The sequence below is a fragment of the Manduca sexta genome, chromosome 11, assembly GCF_014839805.1.
Source record: "Manduca sexta isolate Smith_Timp_Sample1 chromosome 11, JHU_Msex_v1.0, whole genome shotgun sequence".
Classification (NCBI taxonomy): Eukaryota; Metazoa; Arthropoda; class Insecta; order Lepidoptera; family Sphingidae; genus Manduca; species Manduca sexta.
Genome location: NC_051125.1, coordinates 8822563 through 8837678, shown reverse-complemented (window position 1 = coordinate 8837678; position 15116 = coordinate 8822563). Strand labels below are relative to the sequence as shown.

Genomic DNA, 15116 nt, shown 5'->3' with positions numbered 1-15116 from the left:
TTCTTGCATAAGTTTCATATATATTTAAAATCAGCACATTTTTCTATTTTTTTAGCTAGTTAATATTCGAAAAAAAAGGACGATTATTCAATTTGACTTTCAACCATCGATATAGATATATACAAATGTAAAAAGGAGAATTTTTGATTGATATAAAATATACTAAAAGCCAATGGAGCCCGACCAGCCTCACGTACACCTAATGGCCGGAAATTCTGGCCGAAAGACCAATGTGATAATTCCTGATTTCCTGAATTCCTGAGCCGGATTGCAACACAAGTGCCTCGCCCTGCAACTGTAGGGAACTGGATATGTACTTACAGCTAGATATTTCGTAAAATCCAATTTTGTTAGCTTTGAAAGTCAATCGCGATTGCCTATTGTAATAATAGAGAGACTTTGTTGTCTAATACATAACTTTATTTTCGTAATCGAATTAAATTAATCAAGTAACAGAAGTAAACAAACTGTAGCAATAGAAATTGTTGCATGAACGTTTTAAACGTGAGTACATCTAATCGTGACTGTAATAAATAATTTTGTCAAAATGTGATAGGCAAAGTGGATGCTTGCGACATTTCAAACCACGTTTTCTGTGTACCTTGAGGTACCTACTAAGTTTGGCCTATGGCCTCAAAAACTCGCTTAGTATGGACATGTTAGTTCCAAATCTATGGCCGTGAGTTGCGCAAAGGACTACAACGAAATAACAAAATTGTGCACAACAATTGCTTTAAAAGATTATTAAATTCTTATTTGTATTAATTCGATATTTTTAAAAAGTTCGAGGATAATTTTATTTATATAGTTTGATATTTTAGTTGCGATAATTATTCATACGCACGGCAAATCATGCTTGGATGCAACTAATAAAAATATAGGAAAAAAATGATAAATGACAATAAACTAAAAACAAATATCGTGAAAAAACTCCCAACCTGGGTACACGTGTGCTAGCTAATTGTTTCACTTATTTTAAAGCTCATTACGTATGAATTTGACCTATATTTATGATCCATTTTCCTTTCATACCAAAACTTTCGAACCTGGCTAAGAAAGGTAAAAAGGTGCAGGTATCTAGGTGCAATAATTTCCGTAAGGTCATTATATATTTTATATATATTTGGGAAGATAATCAAAGACTGACTAACCTTAAACAGGTTCCTCTATTAACTACATACTGTATTTTCGAACTGGTTAAAACAAAATGCATTATTTTTTTGATTTTACTTATAGATAACAATTCAATAGCGTGCAAAATATCAATTTGCATAAAATTAAACATCATTTACTTTTCCGTCTGTATTTGGTAAGTTTTTGAAGGACTTTTTTTACGATTTAATAAGATCAATGTGTTCCACGTGTAACAACAAGTGAAGGTTTGGAATTTTAATTGCAACATAACAAGATTTATATGCAAAACGTGCTATGCTCAGATATCTAATGTATTTAGCATTTTATTACAAAATACAGGTTTATTACTCGCAGTCTTCGACATGTTTTCGGGATAATTTAAATGCAATGTTCAGCTTTTAACGGGTCAATGAATGAAGTTAAATTAATTTTGTGTTTCGTATGTCATTTTAAAGTTACTTCGTGTTTCCTACATCTGCAATGTAGAGATGTAAACTGTTATCAAAATCAGCGAAGTATAGTTTTTTTAATTCTTCTTAATACATTAGTGTTAATATACTTAATTGTAGTTTTATGTTAATTTTCAGTATAATAATTAAAAATAAAACAAAGGAAGTGTTAAATATTCATGAAAACGTTTTACGTAGTAACTGCTCTGTTTTTCCGCTGTCATTTTCAGCTCTACTTCATAATTTTTGACATGCTTTGTTGTTAAAATTGCCTGTTTATTCCTATTCACAATCATTCAAGTCAAATATGTCCTATGGTTTTTAATATTCAAGTCTAAAATGTTCTTTAGTTTCAAATCTTAACTATCGTTTCATAACTGAACTTTAATCAAAAGATAAAATACAATATCTTGAACTTATAAATAAATATTCATCTACTTTTAAATTTTAAAACTTATAAGGTAAGACTTATCAAATTTTAATTTCATGTTTTAGGAAATAGGTGTTTATTTTGAAAATCAGAATGGTAAACGAGTTAAATGATTTGAAAACCCTAAGTAAGTACGGTAGTAGATTATTTCTGCCCTTAAAATTAGCAAAATCATTGACACTGGTTTCTAAACGTGTCCCGGCTACTATATTTTACATTCTATTAGTCACTTCACAAATAATTTCACATAAACCAATCACAATTGCAATCTAATAGAACTGACGGTTATTTGCTATCACTTTCACAGCGGCGGCTACGAACTGTATAGATGCAAATCCATCCGTTCCCATACGGCTTGAACTGACTGCCCACGTGCTAAAATTAGCTGTCCATCGATCTAGTTCAAAATTAGACGCACTAAGGGAATCTAGATGAGATTTAGGCAAACCTACATTGTATATAATGTCTCTATGTAGGAAAGGACTGATTATAAGGTAATGATTTGAAATCAATATCTGTTAATTAAATTTAAGGGGTATATTTGTTTGTAGGTCTGATATCGTTTTTTTGAAGATCAATAATATAAATTAAAATATGTATCTTTGTATTGCACAAACATGCCTTTTATCCCCGAAGGAATAAAGGCGCAGCTCATGATATGATGAAACAATTTGAGGTGATGATGTTGATGGAAACGCTACGAGCTAGTAAATGTTTATATTGTTAATGACCCTTTTCTTGTCCACGAAAAACTAATTTCAGTGCCAATTCTCATTAAGGTGGCAACTAATATGTGTTTCCTGAAATCAAAAGGCTTAACATATGTTTGACCAGTTTAAGAAACAAATTAAAATCTGACATTTCTCTGCCGTCCAATGGGCCATGCGTGTACGCAATGACTATAATATGAGTCGGATTCGCCCACGTGAAAATATTTTTACGGGATAAAAGTATCGCTTTATATTTTCCCGTTATAAAACGGAGCATATATTTTAACTTAAGCCTCTAGCAACATATCGGTGATAACTGCATTCAACATACAGTCAGATAAAAAATCTAAAAAGTGGTGTTTTCGCTCGTATTGCTTTAATAAAGACCCTCCATATTAGTTTACTTTTATTCTAATAATTTTATAAACCAATAAATTAATTGTCCACTTCCCTCCATAGCAAACAAATTATGAAAGAAAATGTTAAAAGATTACTCAAAAAAAATAATATACTTGTGTTAAAACTAAGTCCCGCACAGCATCTGTTTGTCTGAAGGCGATAAACTCAAAAACTACCAAACACATTTCGATAATATTTGGTATGTATACATAATACATATGTAGTTTGAAACCCTGGGAAGGACATAGGTTATTTTATCCCGGGAAGTATATAGCTAGATTTTTATCCCGGAAAGTCACACGGACGGAGCCGCGAGCGAAACTAATAGTAATAAAATAAAAGTAACACATTATTAATTGCAGTTCAAACATCAGTTGCAGTGAAAGGCGATCGTCGAACTCTAGACCTTGGTATTGAACGCGAGCAAGGTCCGTTCATTAAATCGCGGCGGAATATTTAGCAATCATCGCGAACGGACGAACAAAAACTATTCGTCATTATTGTTTTTTTTTTATGTAACAAAAAAGATACAATCGCGATGGTTTTTGGTACCTCTTGCGATGTACTCATTGTTTTAAAATATGAAAAGCGCTATTAAAATATTTTTGAATTTGTGTTTTTCATCGTAGTTATAGACTTAATAATATACAAATGTATGTAAATGATAATTAAATTAAATATTAAAGTAATTATTGCCTTTGATTTTTATGATTTTCCTAACCTTCACAGTTGGCATGATAATGTATTCTTATAACTTAATTGCGTTAAGAATAGTAGATTTTTTCAGAATTATCTATAAAAGCTATGTGCTGTAATATACAATGTTATCCTAGTGGCTTACCGAACGTGAATAATGTTACTGTTTCCCCCCTTTTTTAACTCCCGACGGAAAAAGAGGGGTGTCCACTATATGCTTTTAGCCATAATTTACGAAGATATTCAGGCGTTTGATCATCAATTCTTTTCCTAATTTCACAACTCCACCTGATTTGATTTTTGATATACTATTTCTTTGGTAGTACTTCTAAAACATGATGACCTTGATTTGATGTTGCAACATCATATAGTCTGCGTGATATCAAACTCCTAAGCAACTTACTGTATATAGCAAGAATGGGCATGGAAATGGTATCAATGAGTGCATGTAAATAAAAGATGATTAAGACCCATGGTAGCAAAAAATTGTAATTTAAAAAGATTGCAATAAAAAAATACTTAGGTATATATTATACTTTTAGGAGGTTTGTGGTGGAGGTTATTTAAATTTATGATTTATTTACATTTTATTCAACGCATATCTTTACCACATTAGAAGCTTATCTGTATACTCTTTCATAGCTAGTAGGTACATAGATTATAAGATATTAATATATGATCTGAATGTAAATTCCATTTCTAGGGTGCTGTTTATGTTTTAATCCCATAATGCAGTGGGAATTCATGTCTGTTGATTCACGTGAATTCCCTTATACATTACCGGAATTAATATTATTAAGAACTAGAGACGCATCTTAACACGCGTTTTATATACGTACTACATATTATGAATTTTAACACATATACGTGCGGAAAAACAATAATACATATTATCATATAACATGGCATTGAATTTAAACACTTATCTTGATTGATACTTGAGTAGACACACATTCAATTTAACTAAATTATGTTGATTATTACAAATTCATATTTGGGGAATAAGCAATCTTGATCTATATACTGCTTGCAATTCTTCATCAAAGTACAATAGAAAAATATATTGATAATTTAATAGTATATTATGTGTATTACAAAAAACATTGCAATGACTTAAACATATGATTATTTAATGGATTTATAATTGGCAAGTGACTAAGTAGAGATAATGTAATGTTATTATATTCACTTACGAGATTTTTTTATAAAGTTCTTTATAATATAATTTATATATTATAATAATTATATTAATATACTGTTTCACTGCTGGGCACAGGCCTCCTTTACTACAGAGGGGGAACAGGCGCTAGTGAACCACGCTGGCCTTGTGCGGATTGGCAGACTTCACATAGCCTAAAAATTCCTATAGAGAACTTCTTAGGTATGCAGGTTTCCTCACGATGTTTTTCTTCACCGTTAAAACAAGCGATAATTCACAAATAATACTCATATACATATACCCTCAAAATTCTAACAGAGAATATGTCAGGTATGCAGGTTTCCTCACGATGTTTTTCTTCACCGTTAAAACAAGCGATAATTCACAAATAATACTCATATAATTAGAAAAATCAGGGTGCATGACCTTGGGTTTTATACCAGCGAACATACGTCTCCTAAAATTTGTAAAGTTCGTTTTTATTATTAAAAATAATATATAATCTTAATAGTATATTTTCCAATAGCAATCTAAATGTGTTTTAAATGAAAATCAACGTAATTGGACAATTTTCTGACAAAGCAACGCATGACGGAAGCAAACCTTTGCATAAATACTATCTCATAATAAGACTACATAATAACAACGAAATATATTTTCCTATGTTGCCACATCTATTGTTTATTACTTCATCATGAATGACGTCATAGATTCCTCTATTGTATATGGATAGTTTACTGCGGCGCCTTGCAGTGTCCTCGGCCGTGCACATATTAATTTGTTGTTATTACTCAAACAGATCCACAAGATTGTCAGATGGGAGACGGACTTTGATAAAGGAACTAAGTATCTAATAGATAGTGACCTTCAGTATTTATTAAATTGATGGTAAATGAAACTACAATTGGTGAAAAGTATAGAAGGTAGTTGGTTGTGGAACAGACTGCCGAGACAAATGTCCGCAGGTTCAAAACCCAAAGGCCCACACCTCTGACTTTTCTAAAATTATGTGTGTATTCTGTGTGAATTATCGCTTGCTTTAACGGTGAAGTTTCCTTCACATCGTGAGGAATCCTGCACACCTGAGAAGTTTTCTATAGGAATTTCGAAGGTGTGTGAAGCCTACCAATCCGCACTAGGCCAGCGTGGCGGACTAAGGCCTAATCCCTCACAGTAGTAGAGGAGGCCCGTGCTCAGCAGTGGGCAAGTATATAATACAGGGCTGATATTATTATTATATTATTATAATTATGACTGCTTGCAACAGTTGGACAGGAAATCTTTGAGGAAGGCATAACAAATTCAGCAGTATAAATTTCGATTTCATACAACGGAAACGGTAAGTTTAAGTATCTAACACACGATATCAGATAAGTAATCAATCTCAATAGAATATATTATTTGTAGGACACGGACATGCAAATCAATCAAGCAAACAAGAACGCACAAAGCTCGGATTTAATCTATTGGAATGCAATGTCAGCAATGGGTACCTCCTTTATCTTTGTTTGGTATATAGGAACTAAATATGGAATTGTTTCTTCAATACTTGTTTAAGCTTTGTCGTATGTTAAGTCTAATCTACAAGTCCACTTTGATTGGTGCCTACATTTCTTCTCATACTGAAGGAATGAATAGGAATGTTCTTGTAGTATAATGTTAATGTTTCGGACTTGTGAAGAAGTAGATTAATTCTCTTAGGTTTTTTGTCTGTTAGTGCAATATGTTGATTGTTTTGTTTCATTTCTTTCTTTTTTATCCACTGTCTTCTTTTTTGTGTAATGTTTTTGTAGAAAATTGATCGGATTGTATGTTACCTATTTATCTTGTTTGAGTTTGTAGTAAGTATAGTTCTGTTTGTTTCTCTAATAAAAAAAAACTTTAAATTAAAATCAGATAAAAGAGTACGAATATAAGTAATAGGCTGTGTTTTTCTTTATTCGTTCGCTTTTCAATTTGGAACAATAGTTTATTTTTTCTTATTACATATTTTTCATGGCTGCCAGTTTGTATTATCATTTCAGTAGTTTGTTTCACACAAATAGGTTTTAAGTTAACCGTAAATATTCACAAATAACAGAATATATGTGACGGACCTATGTCTACGCACTGCGAAGGCTGCCATGCCGTCAGCACTAAGAAACAGAGTTTTTAACACAGCAATGCTTCGTCCTTAGATAAATAACGTCTATGAATAACTTTTTACCCAAGAAAACTGCAATGTTTGTGTGTGCTACAAGATAGTTGTTTTGGCAATTGAGTTTCATAGGAAAGTAATCTTTCTCAGCACCATATTTACAGCGTCTGCGCGACGCCTAATACACAATTAGTTAATAGGTCATATTCGATTTAATCAAAAGTATCAAGCAAATACACTGAAAAGAATTCACGAACGAAAGGAGTTCCAATAAGGACACTTGTACTTGACATACATTCAGCAGTTCCGTGAATATTAGTACCGGAACTCTTATTACCCACTAAATACAGTCAACAACAAAATAGCTAAACAAATTTGAAACTAGAATCGTCTATGTACTTTTAAATCAATACTCTATAATGTATTCATATCAACAATAGTTTTTTTTTCAGTGAAATAAAGTACGAAGAATTTATTCTACGTAAATATTGTTACTATTATTTACGTGTATAGATATATTTGAAGGTTTGTGTTCATCTTTTTTTGTGACTGTACTTGCTACTTAATCAACGCAAACAATGGACCGGCTAGCGCTAGTTCAATTTGCATGTTTAGGATCTCGTGTGTAACAATACACTGTTGCTCTACATTACGCTTCGTTAATGAAATAGCTACCGGTATCATGTAATGCACAATAAACGCTATAGACATTATGAAAAATAGAAGAATTATCGTCATAATTATTATATTATTGAATTATTAATAAACCGATCCGACGTTTAGGTTATTGAACTATTTAATAAACCAAACTTGAGCTGTCACTTGAGGGCTTGTTGGCAACAAATTCGGAGTGTTTAATAATAAAACTCAACTGTCAATATCCGTTATATACTGTGACTTAAGACATCAGTTGAGATGTTGTTTAATCTATTTAGGTATTAAATAGGAAAGATCTTGAGATGCTCGTTTTAACTTGACAGCGTCTCAAATTATATGTTATTTCAGAGCGAAATAGAGTTGTATATATAGACACGATCTTAAGTAGGTAAGGAAACAATTAACATTCATTAATAAATTATAAATATAAGATAGTAATATGTGACTAATAGTAATATATTATTTTGCTGCGTATCTTAGAGTTTTTATGAGGCATGGCTAGACTGATGTGAGACTGTGGGGTGTTAATGACAATACACCTTTTATCCCCTCAGTGATAGGCAGAGGCGAAACAAATTCAGCAACATTTCGCTGTGTATTCCGTCCTATGATGTGATAGGGGGCGAGCCTACCGCCACATCGGGCATAAATTTCAGACTCCGGGCTGATACTGAATCAAAAACCCCAATATCACATTGCTCGAGCCAAGGATTGAACCCAAGACCTCAGCACTGCAGTCGTACTGTATTACAACTCCGCCATCGGGCTAGTTAATACTGCCCGGTTTTTAATGTAAGTTTATTTCCGTGAGAATAGTTTGATATTGTTGTGTTTAGGAAGTAAGCACAGATGAGAACAAATAAAAATGCTAAAAAGAGAAAGTGTATTTTACACAACAATGTATGTATTTAGAAGTCAAAAACAAAGACCTTAATTCCATTTAGTCAATTACAATTATATAACTATAAAAGTAATATTTGGTATATAAATAATATGAATTTGCCCAATAAAATTGTAAAATATTAATGAAAACATTATTGGTTTTTCTTACATGTTCTAGAGGATTTCGAAAAACTTTTATTTAAGCCAAAACAAAAATGTTAAAACCTGAAACCTTTCCATCTTATTTTCCTATTTGTTATCTTATAAATGTATACCTATTTATTTGTTTATAAATTGATACATTAAATCAACTCATTTAACGCTGTAAAATTCAACAGTTCATGAATCCAAAGCAATTTTTTTCCCTAATATGTGTAACGGCAGCAGATAACGCATTATTTTTTAATTTTTTTAATTGAAAACTCGTGGTGTTGCCATATTTTACAGCACGGTACCTATTGTCTCTGACTCGCAAAGTGCATACGAGAGTTGATCCCAGCTAGAACAAGGTCGCGTATTCAGGAAAGCGGGCGATTGTTTATACTCCATGACGCTATCAATACAAGTGCGTTAATTATTAAACTAGGTAATATTATACGCGTCCGACGTCAGTTTGTCTAGTACAGCGTATTGCAACCAATGTCATACAACGCTTCCTTATTAATGACTGATTTAATTCATATTAATTGGTCAAGGTGAATTTTTTTTAATCCTCATAAATGTGAAAGTTTGTGTAGATATTTGTGAGAGACATAAACTGCTAGATAGATTTTGATGAATGCTTGCTAAACAGATCAAGTTCTTGATCAATACGTGCAAACCTTATTGACTATTATTTACTAATAATATTTTCGTAAAGAGATTTCATAATCTACTAAAATCGGAAACCTAAATGAATAAACACGTAAAAATAAAAAATTATGTAACCACAAAATATTTTGTAAATTGTATCTACAGTTAAAGCATATTTTATAAAGGCAATCGAATCAGGCAATCGCCAGTTTCAATATATTTCCGACGGTAAGTAAGGAGTTGGAGCCTACGATCGTAATCTATTCTAATGAATGCGGAAGTACACTGGTTCGTTAATTACATTTAATCTAAACCTTTGGCTTGCGTGTACTTTATATCAAGTCAGCGTAATTATCAATCCACTGTGAATTAATTTAACTAAGTCTATTCAACTGTTACGATATTTTGTGGATTATTCCAACTTTCACTTGTATAAATAGTATGTAAAATAAGGATAAATAATTATGTCGTTTTACACGATTGGCTTTCTAATCGATTTATTTAAATTAAATAACCATTTACTTTAGAATTTTGTAACTTATTATATCACAGAATCTGTTGAAGCCGTTATGGACCTTATTTATGTTTATAATATTATGGTTTAATGTGTATAAATGTATTTTATTTCTATATTCCTTTTAACGCAACCATAATATTTGGTCGTGTATTTTTTTATTGTTATTAGAATAATTTGTAATTGTTGCATGTCTAAGTTTTAAAAAACAATTGGATAATGTACCAAACATTTATTTGGGCAGACGAACAAACATTAATAATTTACCGTCTGCTGAACTAATAGAAAAGACAAAGAATTTTAACCTTGAATTGGAAATCAAACAACATTTTTGAATTTTTCCTGCGTAAAAAACGACTTATCGACAATACTTGTTTACATTTACAATTTATTAACTTGGAATCAGTCTAATTTTGGCTGTCTTATAACTTAGTAAAATGTCATATTCTTGCAGTTTAATTGTTGAATGTTATTTTAGTTGTGTTATCTGAAGATCGCATTCAAAGTCAGATTATCATCACGCAAGTGTTTTGTTTACTGATCTTGTTAAGGCTCTAGATTACATAAATTGTTAATAATTTCCTCATGCGAGTATTGTACTGTGAAAGTCCACGTGAATGTCAAATAATTTTACATTTTTTTGACAGTATGTTAATATTAAACTTTTTGTAATGCGGTCAGGGTAAAACAATATTTTTTTCGCGCGACTAAGTATTTTTGAAAAGCGACATGATTTTCATTTTTAAATATCAAGTCGTATACTTACACATTATATATTCTAGAAAAACCTTTATGGAAACAGTTTTATTTTTTATTTGGACTAAGAGTCGTAATTGTATATAGATGTGATTATAATACTAATATCGCATATAATAGAAAAAAGTAATTTATTAGTGCGTGCTGTTTAAAAACGTAGTGCATCGATTTTTCAGACAACAACTCTTTGTATAACCTCAGGGGGCGGTCTGAAATCTAAATATGCTTACCATTTTACTCAATATGTAAAAAGATTGATTGATACAAAATTGTTTTATATAACTATTCGATCAAATGGCCAGACTAGTTAGAGCATTAACCAATGACCGATATGGTTTCTTCATGCGCATTAGTAACTAATGTGTGTGCGGTAAATTAAGACTTATCGCAACGTTTGCTAAATAATAAAAAAACTCAGACATTTTAAAGGAAAGAAAGCAATTTTAGTTATATATCGAAATTAATTGTCAAACTATGAAAATTCACGGCGGTCTACCCCAGTATGTATGTATATATATGCTCGAGCAGCAAACAATTTTATAATGATTTCTTATGTTTACGCGAATTACATTGAAATAAAACTATTTAGCGGATTTTATCGCGGTTTTTATTTTATAATTATTTACCAACGTTTCGAAGACTTTGCAGCCTTTGTGGTCACGGAGCGGACTAAGATTTCGGTCATCCGAAAAGTCAAAGTTACAATATCTACCTACATTTTAACTTTGTATTTCAATGATCAATTTTTATAATTGGTGAAGTGTAAGCATATCTAATGAAATGCTCTATGTTATTTCGTGTTTATCGAAGTTTCTATAAGATAATATTCTTTAATCATGGTTCACAGCCATTATAACTTAACCTACTGTATTACATCCGTGATCTATTGAAATTGCTTGCCTTATTTTAATTTATTCAATTATAGTTCTAATCAGTTCAAAAGGACATGTACTTTATACATGTCGGTCGTTCCATTCCCTTGAGCAAAGGATATATTAATGAACACAAAGATCCATATTATAGGTAATGGGACAAGGCTATTGGTTGTCTACAATCCGTCTAACGAATGGTAATCACGAATTTTGTAACAGTACAACCGGAATGTCGTCAATGCTCTAAAAAAAATTAGCTCATAATTTGTATTCAGATTAGACTTTAGACGGTGATTTTATTATGTAGTTTTTCTGTTTCCACATTTAGATTTTGAATAAGAATTATAATTAATTTTATAATAAAATATAATGTATTTTTTATTTCTATTGTAAATTTATTATTAGTTTTAAAATCTTGTTTTAAACAATGGATCATAGCTGCTAAGGTTCTTTGTATAGTGCGTAACGCAATTCAGAAACATCAAGGCCTCTGACTGTAAAAAACACGGAACAATTATTTTTATAAACGCACGATTCGTTGCGAAGATTGAGCCCGCTTTCTTTCATACTGTGGTGGCCAAATAGTAAAAAAAATATATTATATTATTCTCTTGATTATAGCAAAAGTCAAAATGATTAGAATAACAGTGCAACACTGTCGAGTATATCAAATAACATTAAAATGGAGATAAAGTATGGTTTCTTAACCTACTTTCAAGAATTAGGTCGTTTCGTATAAATATCGTCTAGTCAATGTGTGTAGTATGCTATATGTTTGATAAGAGCGTACTTTGAATTTCTACTAGTCCAAATCTAATATTTTAGTGCAATTAACGCAATACGACTTTTTTGTCATTCTGGGATAGATTTGCTTTGGTGTGACTAGTGTATAGAATTATGCCAGTTGGTTATTTGAAGTTCTAGCTTGTATTTTTATGGACAATTTTAGACCTAGCGACTTTCTGGTCTCATTTTTGTTATAAAATTATTATATATTTAAAAATATATTCCTGTTTGAAAATGTTCAAATTTTTTTTAAATTAATTTTATTTACCGTTAGCAATTATACGGATTATTATATTTCTTTGTAATAATATATATGTCTACCAATTTAATTTAGTATTTTAGTTTTAATCTTAATAATACAGGTGTTTTTTTTTAATTTAAAAATAACTATTACTATTTATTACATTATATGTTTTTATATATTGTTATAGAATAAATATAATGTGTGTATCGCTTTTATGTTTACCAAGCATTTTTTTTTATTTTTTTTTTATTAATAGGAAAATTCTTAACACAAAAAATTAGATATTTTCAAAGCAATAAATTAATTTCCTAAACAAGAATTTCTAACACAAATCTATAACTATCCACTTACCGTATATTTTTCAATCCTGGCATTTTCACGTTCAAAATGTCCCTTCTCCTTCAAATTCACAATATTGGCACTCGTAACAGCCATGTTTAAAAAAAGAACTGTCAATTTTCCCGCGCAAAATACGTTCCGGCTCTCCCGCGTTCCTAGATGGGATCGCGTCGAGATTCCAAGATCGAATGGTTGCGAAATATCGCGCTTCTTTTATATAAAAGCTAACGTAGCGTTGCTACAGTATGCGCCCCCGCGCTCTTATCCCTTTCATATCCGACCATTGAGTTTATGCAAGCGAGCGTGTTCACTTTGTTCTAGTGTGCCTGTAATGGGACACCTAGGTTTACAAATTGACACTGAACCTTCAAAGACGTTTAATTGTTAAAATTAATTTTATGGTTCTTGTCATATGAGTTTAACAGCGTCCTTTTTTAAAAATGTTATTACAAACTAAAAACTTTTTAATTCGACGAAAGTGTCTCTAGTTTTTTTTTGTAATATATTCAATTAACAAATTTATTTTTATGATTTTTTTGTGTATATACAATTTAATAGTCCACTTGAGAGTAAGTGGTCAACTGTCCATGGAAAAACAACAAAGGAATAATGATGAGTTTCGAAATAAGAAAAGAATGCAGATCAGTTGTCGGGTGGGGAGTATATTTTGGAGTCCTGTAGTGGGGACCTCCGCAGTCCGCACTCATTGCACGAATCATAAATCTCTATTCTAGTTGTACTGCCTCATTCGTGCTACAAACAGCTCAAATATAAGAGTGACTCTACCAAATGCAATGTTCTGTTTTTTTGTTGTAAAATATATAAGTTAACTAAAATGATATATAAATAATTAACTACGTCATCACATAAGATTTTGTTCCATTATATATTACCTGTTTCTCGGATATACAATTACCTACTCGTTATTTACCAAGAACTCTAATGAAGTGCTAGCCACGAAAGCAATTACAGTAAAGATGCAATGGCTTAATGTGATAAATGATGTATCTTTTATTTAGTTAACCCTAATATTGCGAACAATGCATAGTTTTTTTACTTTACACGATTTTTTGACTCGATTTATTTATGTTTATAGTATAAATATTCTATTTTATTTTCTATTTCATGCTTTGCACGTAAATACTCATAAATATCTAGATATCATGCTATTAGCAATCGAAACTATACTTATAATAAAACAGTAGAACAGTGTGTTTATAGGTGCATTAGAGAAAAGTAATAAAAAAGTAAGAATATTACTAAAGAACAGTAATGGAAGACAAATCAAGATTTTTTATAATTATTTTCTGTTTGTTAGTGTACAGATATTTTCGGAGATCCGAAGCTACTAAACGGATTTTCATGCAGTTATTACAGATAGATAGAGTATAATCGGGAGCAGAATATAAGCTTATGTTTCAATAGGACACCCATTGACAAAAAAAGTTATAGTTATTGTAAGATATAACATCTATACCTAGTACAAAATATCCCATTCAAAGAAAATTAAAAGGATGAATAAATAAAAGTATAACACAAATCAGCTATTTTCAGAATTCAACGAAAATGATATTGAAACATATTTATTCGCAGTCGCGTTGCATGAGTTCTTGCCGTCACTAGGCACTCGGTAAGAGCAAAAAAAGTGCTTAGCAACAAAACAACAATCACCAATTTATGCTGGTTTTATTTTAGACTTTATGCTGCCTATTAACGAAAGGTGAAATTTTCCAAAAGGGAACCCAAAATAACATATACGTACTGATATTCATAAATGCGGTCTGCAAATCGTAATGATACTTTAATTTTACTTAAATTATAAGTAATGGGAAGCTGGCAGGAATCGGGTAACATTGACCATTCGCCACAGAAGCTGCCCTTCTTAAATGGCCACTCTGCCCCAACTACGTCACGTCACTAATACGTCCGTACGAAGTTACAGGCGCAACTAGTAAATAAATAAACCCGAAAAATACACTAATGCATTTAAAACTCCAACATATCAAAATCATAGTTGTCGATTATTATAACACGCATGTGAGATTACGAACTCTACGATATTTAATATTTCATTGCTGTTTTATGCGTTGAGTAATTAAATTAATATATTGACACGATCACATTTTATGGGTAAGTCGTTTAATTAAATCAACTTGTAGT

General features: G+C 31.2%; 1 protein-coding gene across 2 annotated transcripts in view; it reads right to left on the bottom strand.

Moving 5' to 3' along the window:
- The window catches only part of LOC115452434 (dopamine N-acetyltransferase), a 93016-nt gene that overhangs the window by 32092 nt on the left and 45808 nt on the right, over nt 1–15116 (bottom strand). Inside the window, exon 1 of one of the 2 annotated variants that reach the window (XM_030180977.2) lies at nt 12969–13160. The exons of the other annotated variant lie outside the window; for it this stretch is intronic. Within the exon in view, the coding sequence (XP_030036837.1) occupies nt 12969–13052 (84 nt within the window). The 5' untranslated portion in view covers nt 13053–13160. Of the gene's footprint in view, nt 1–12968; nt 13161–15116 lie in introns of those variants that run through there. 2 annotated transcript variants of the gene reach the window in all.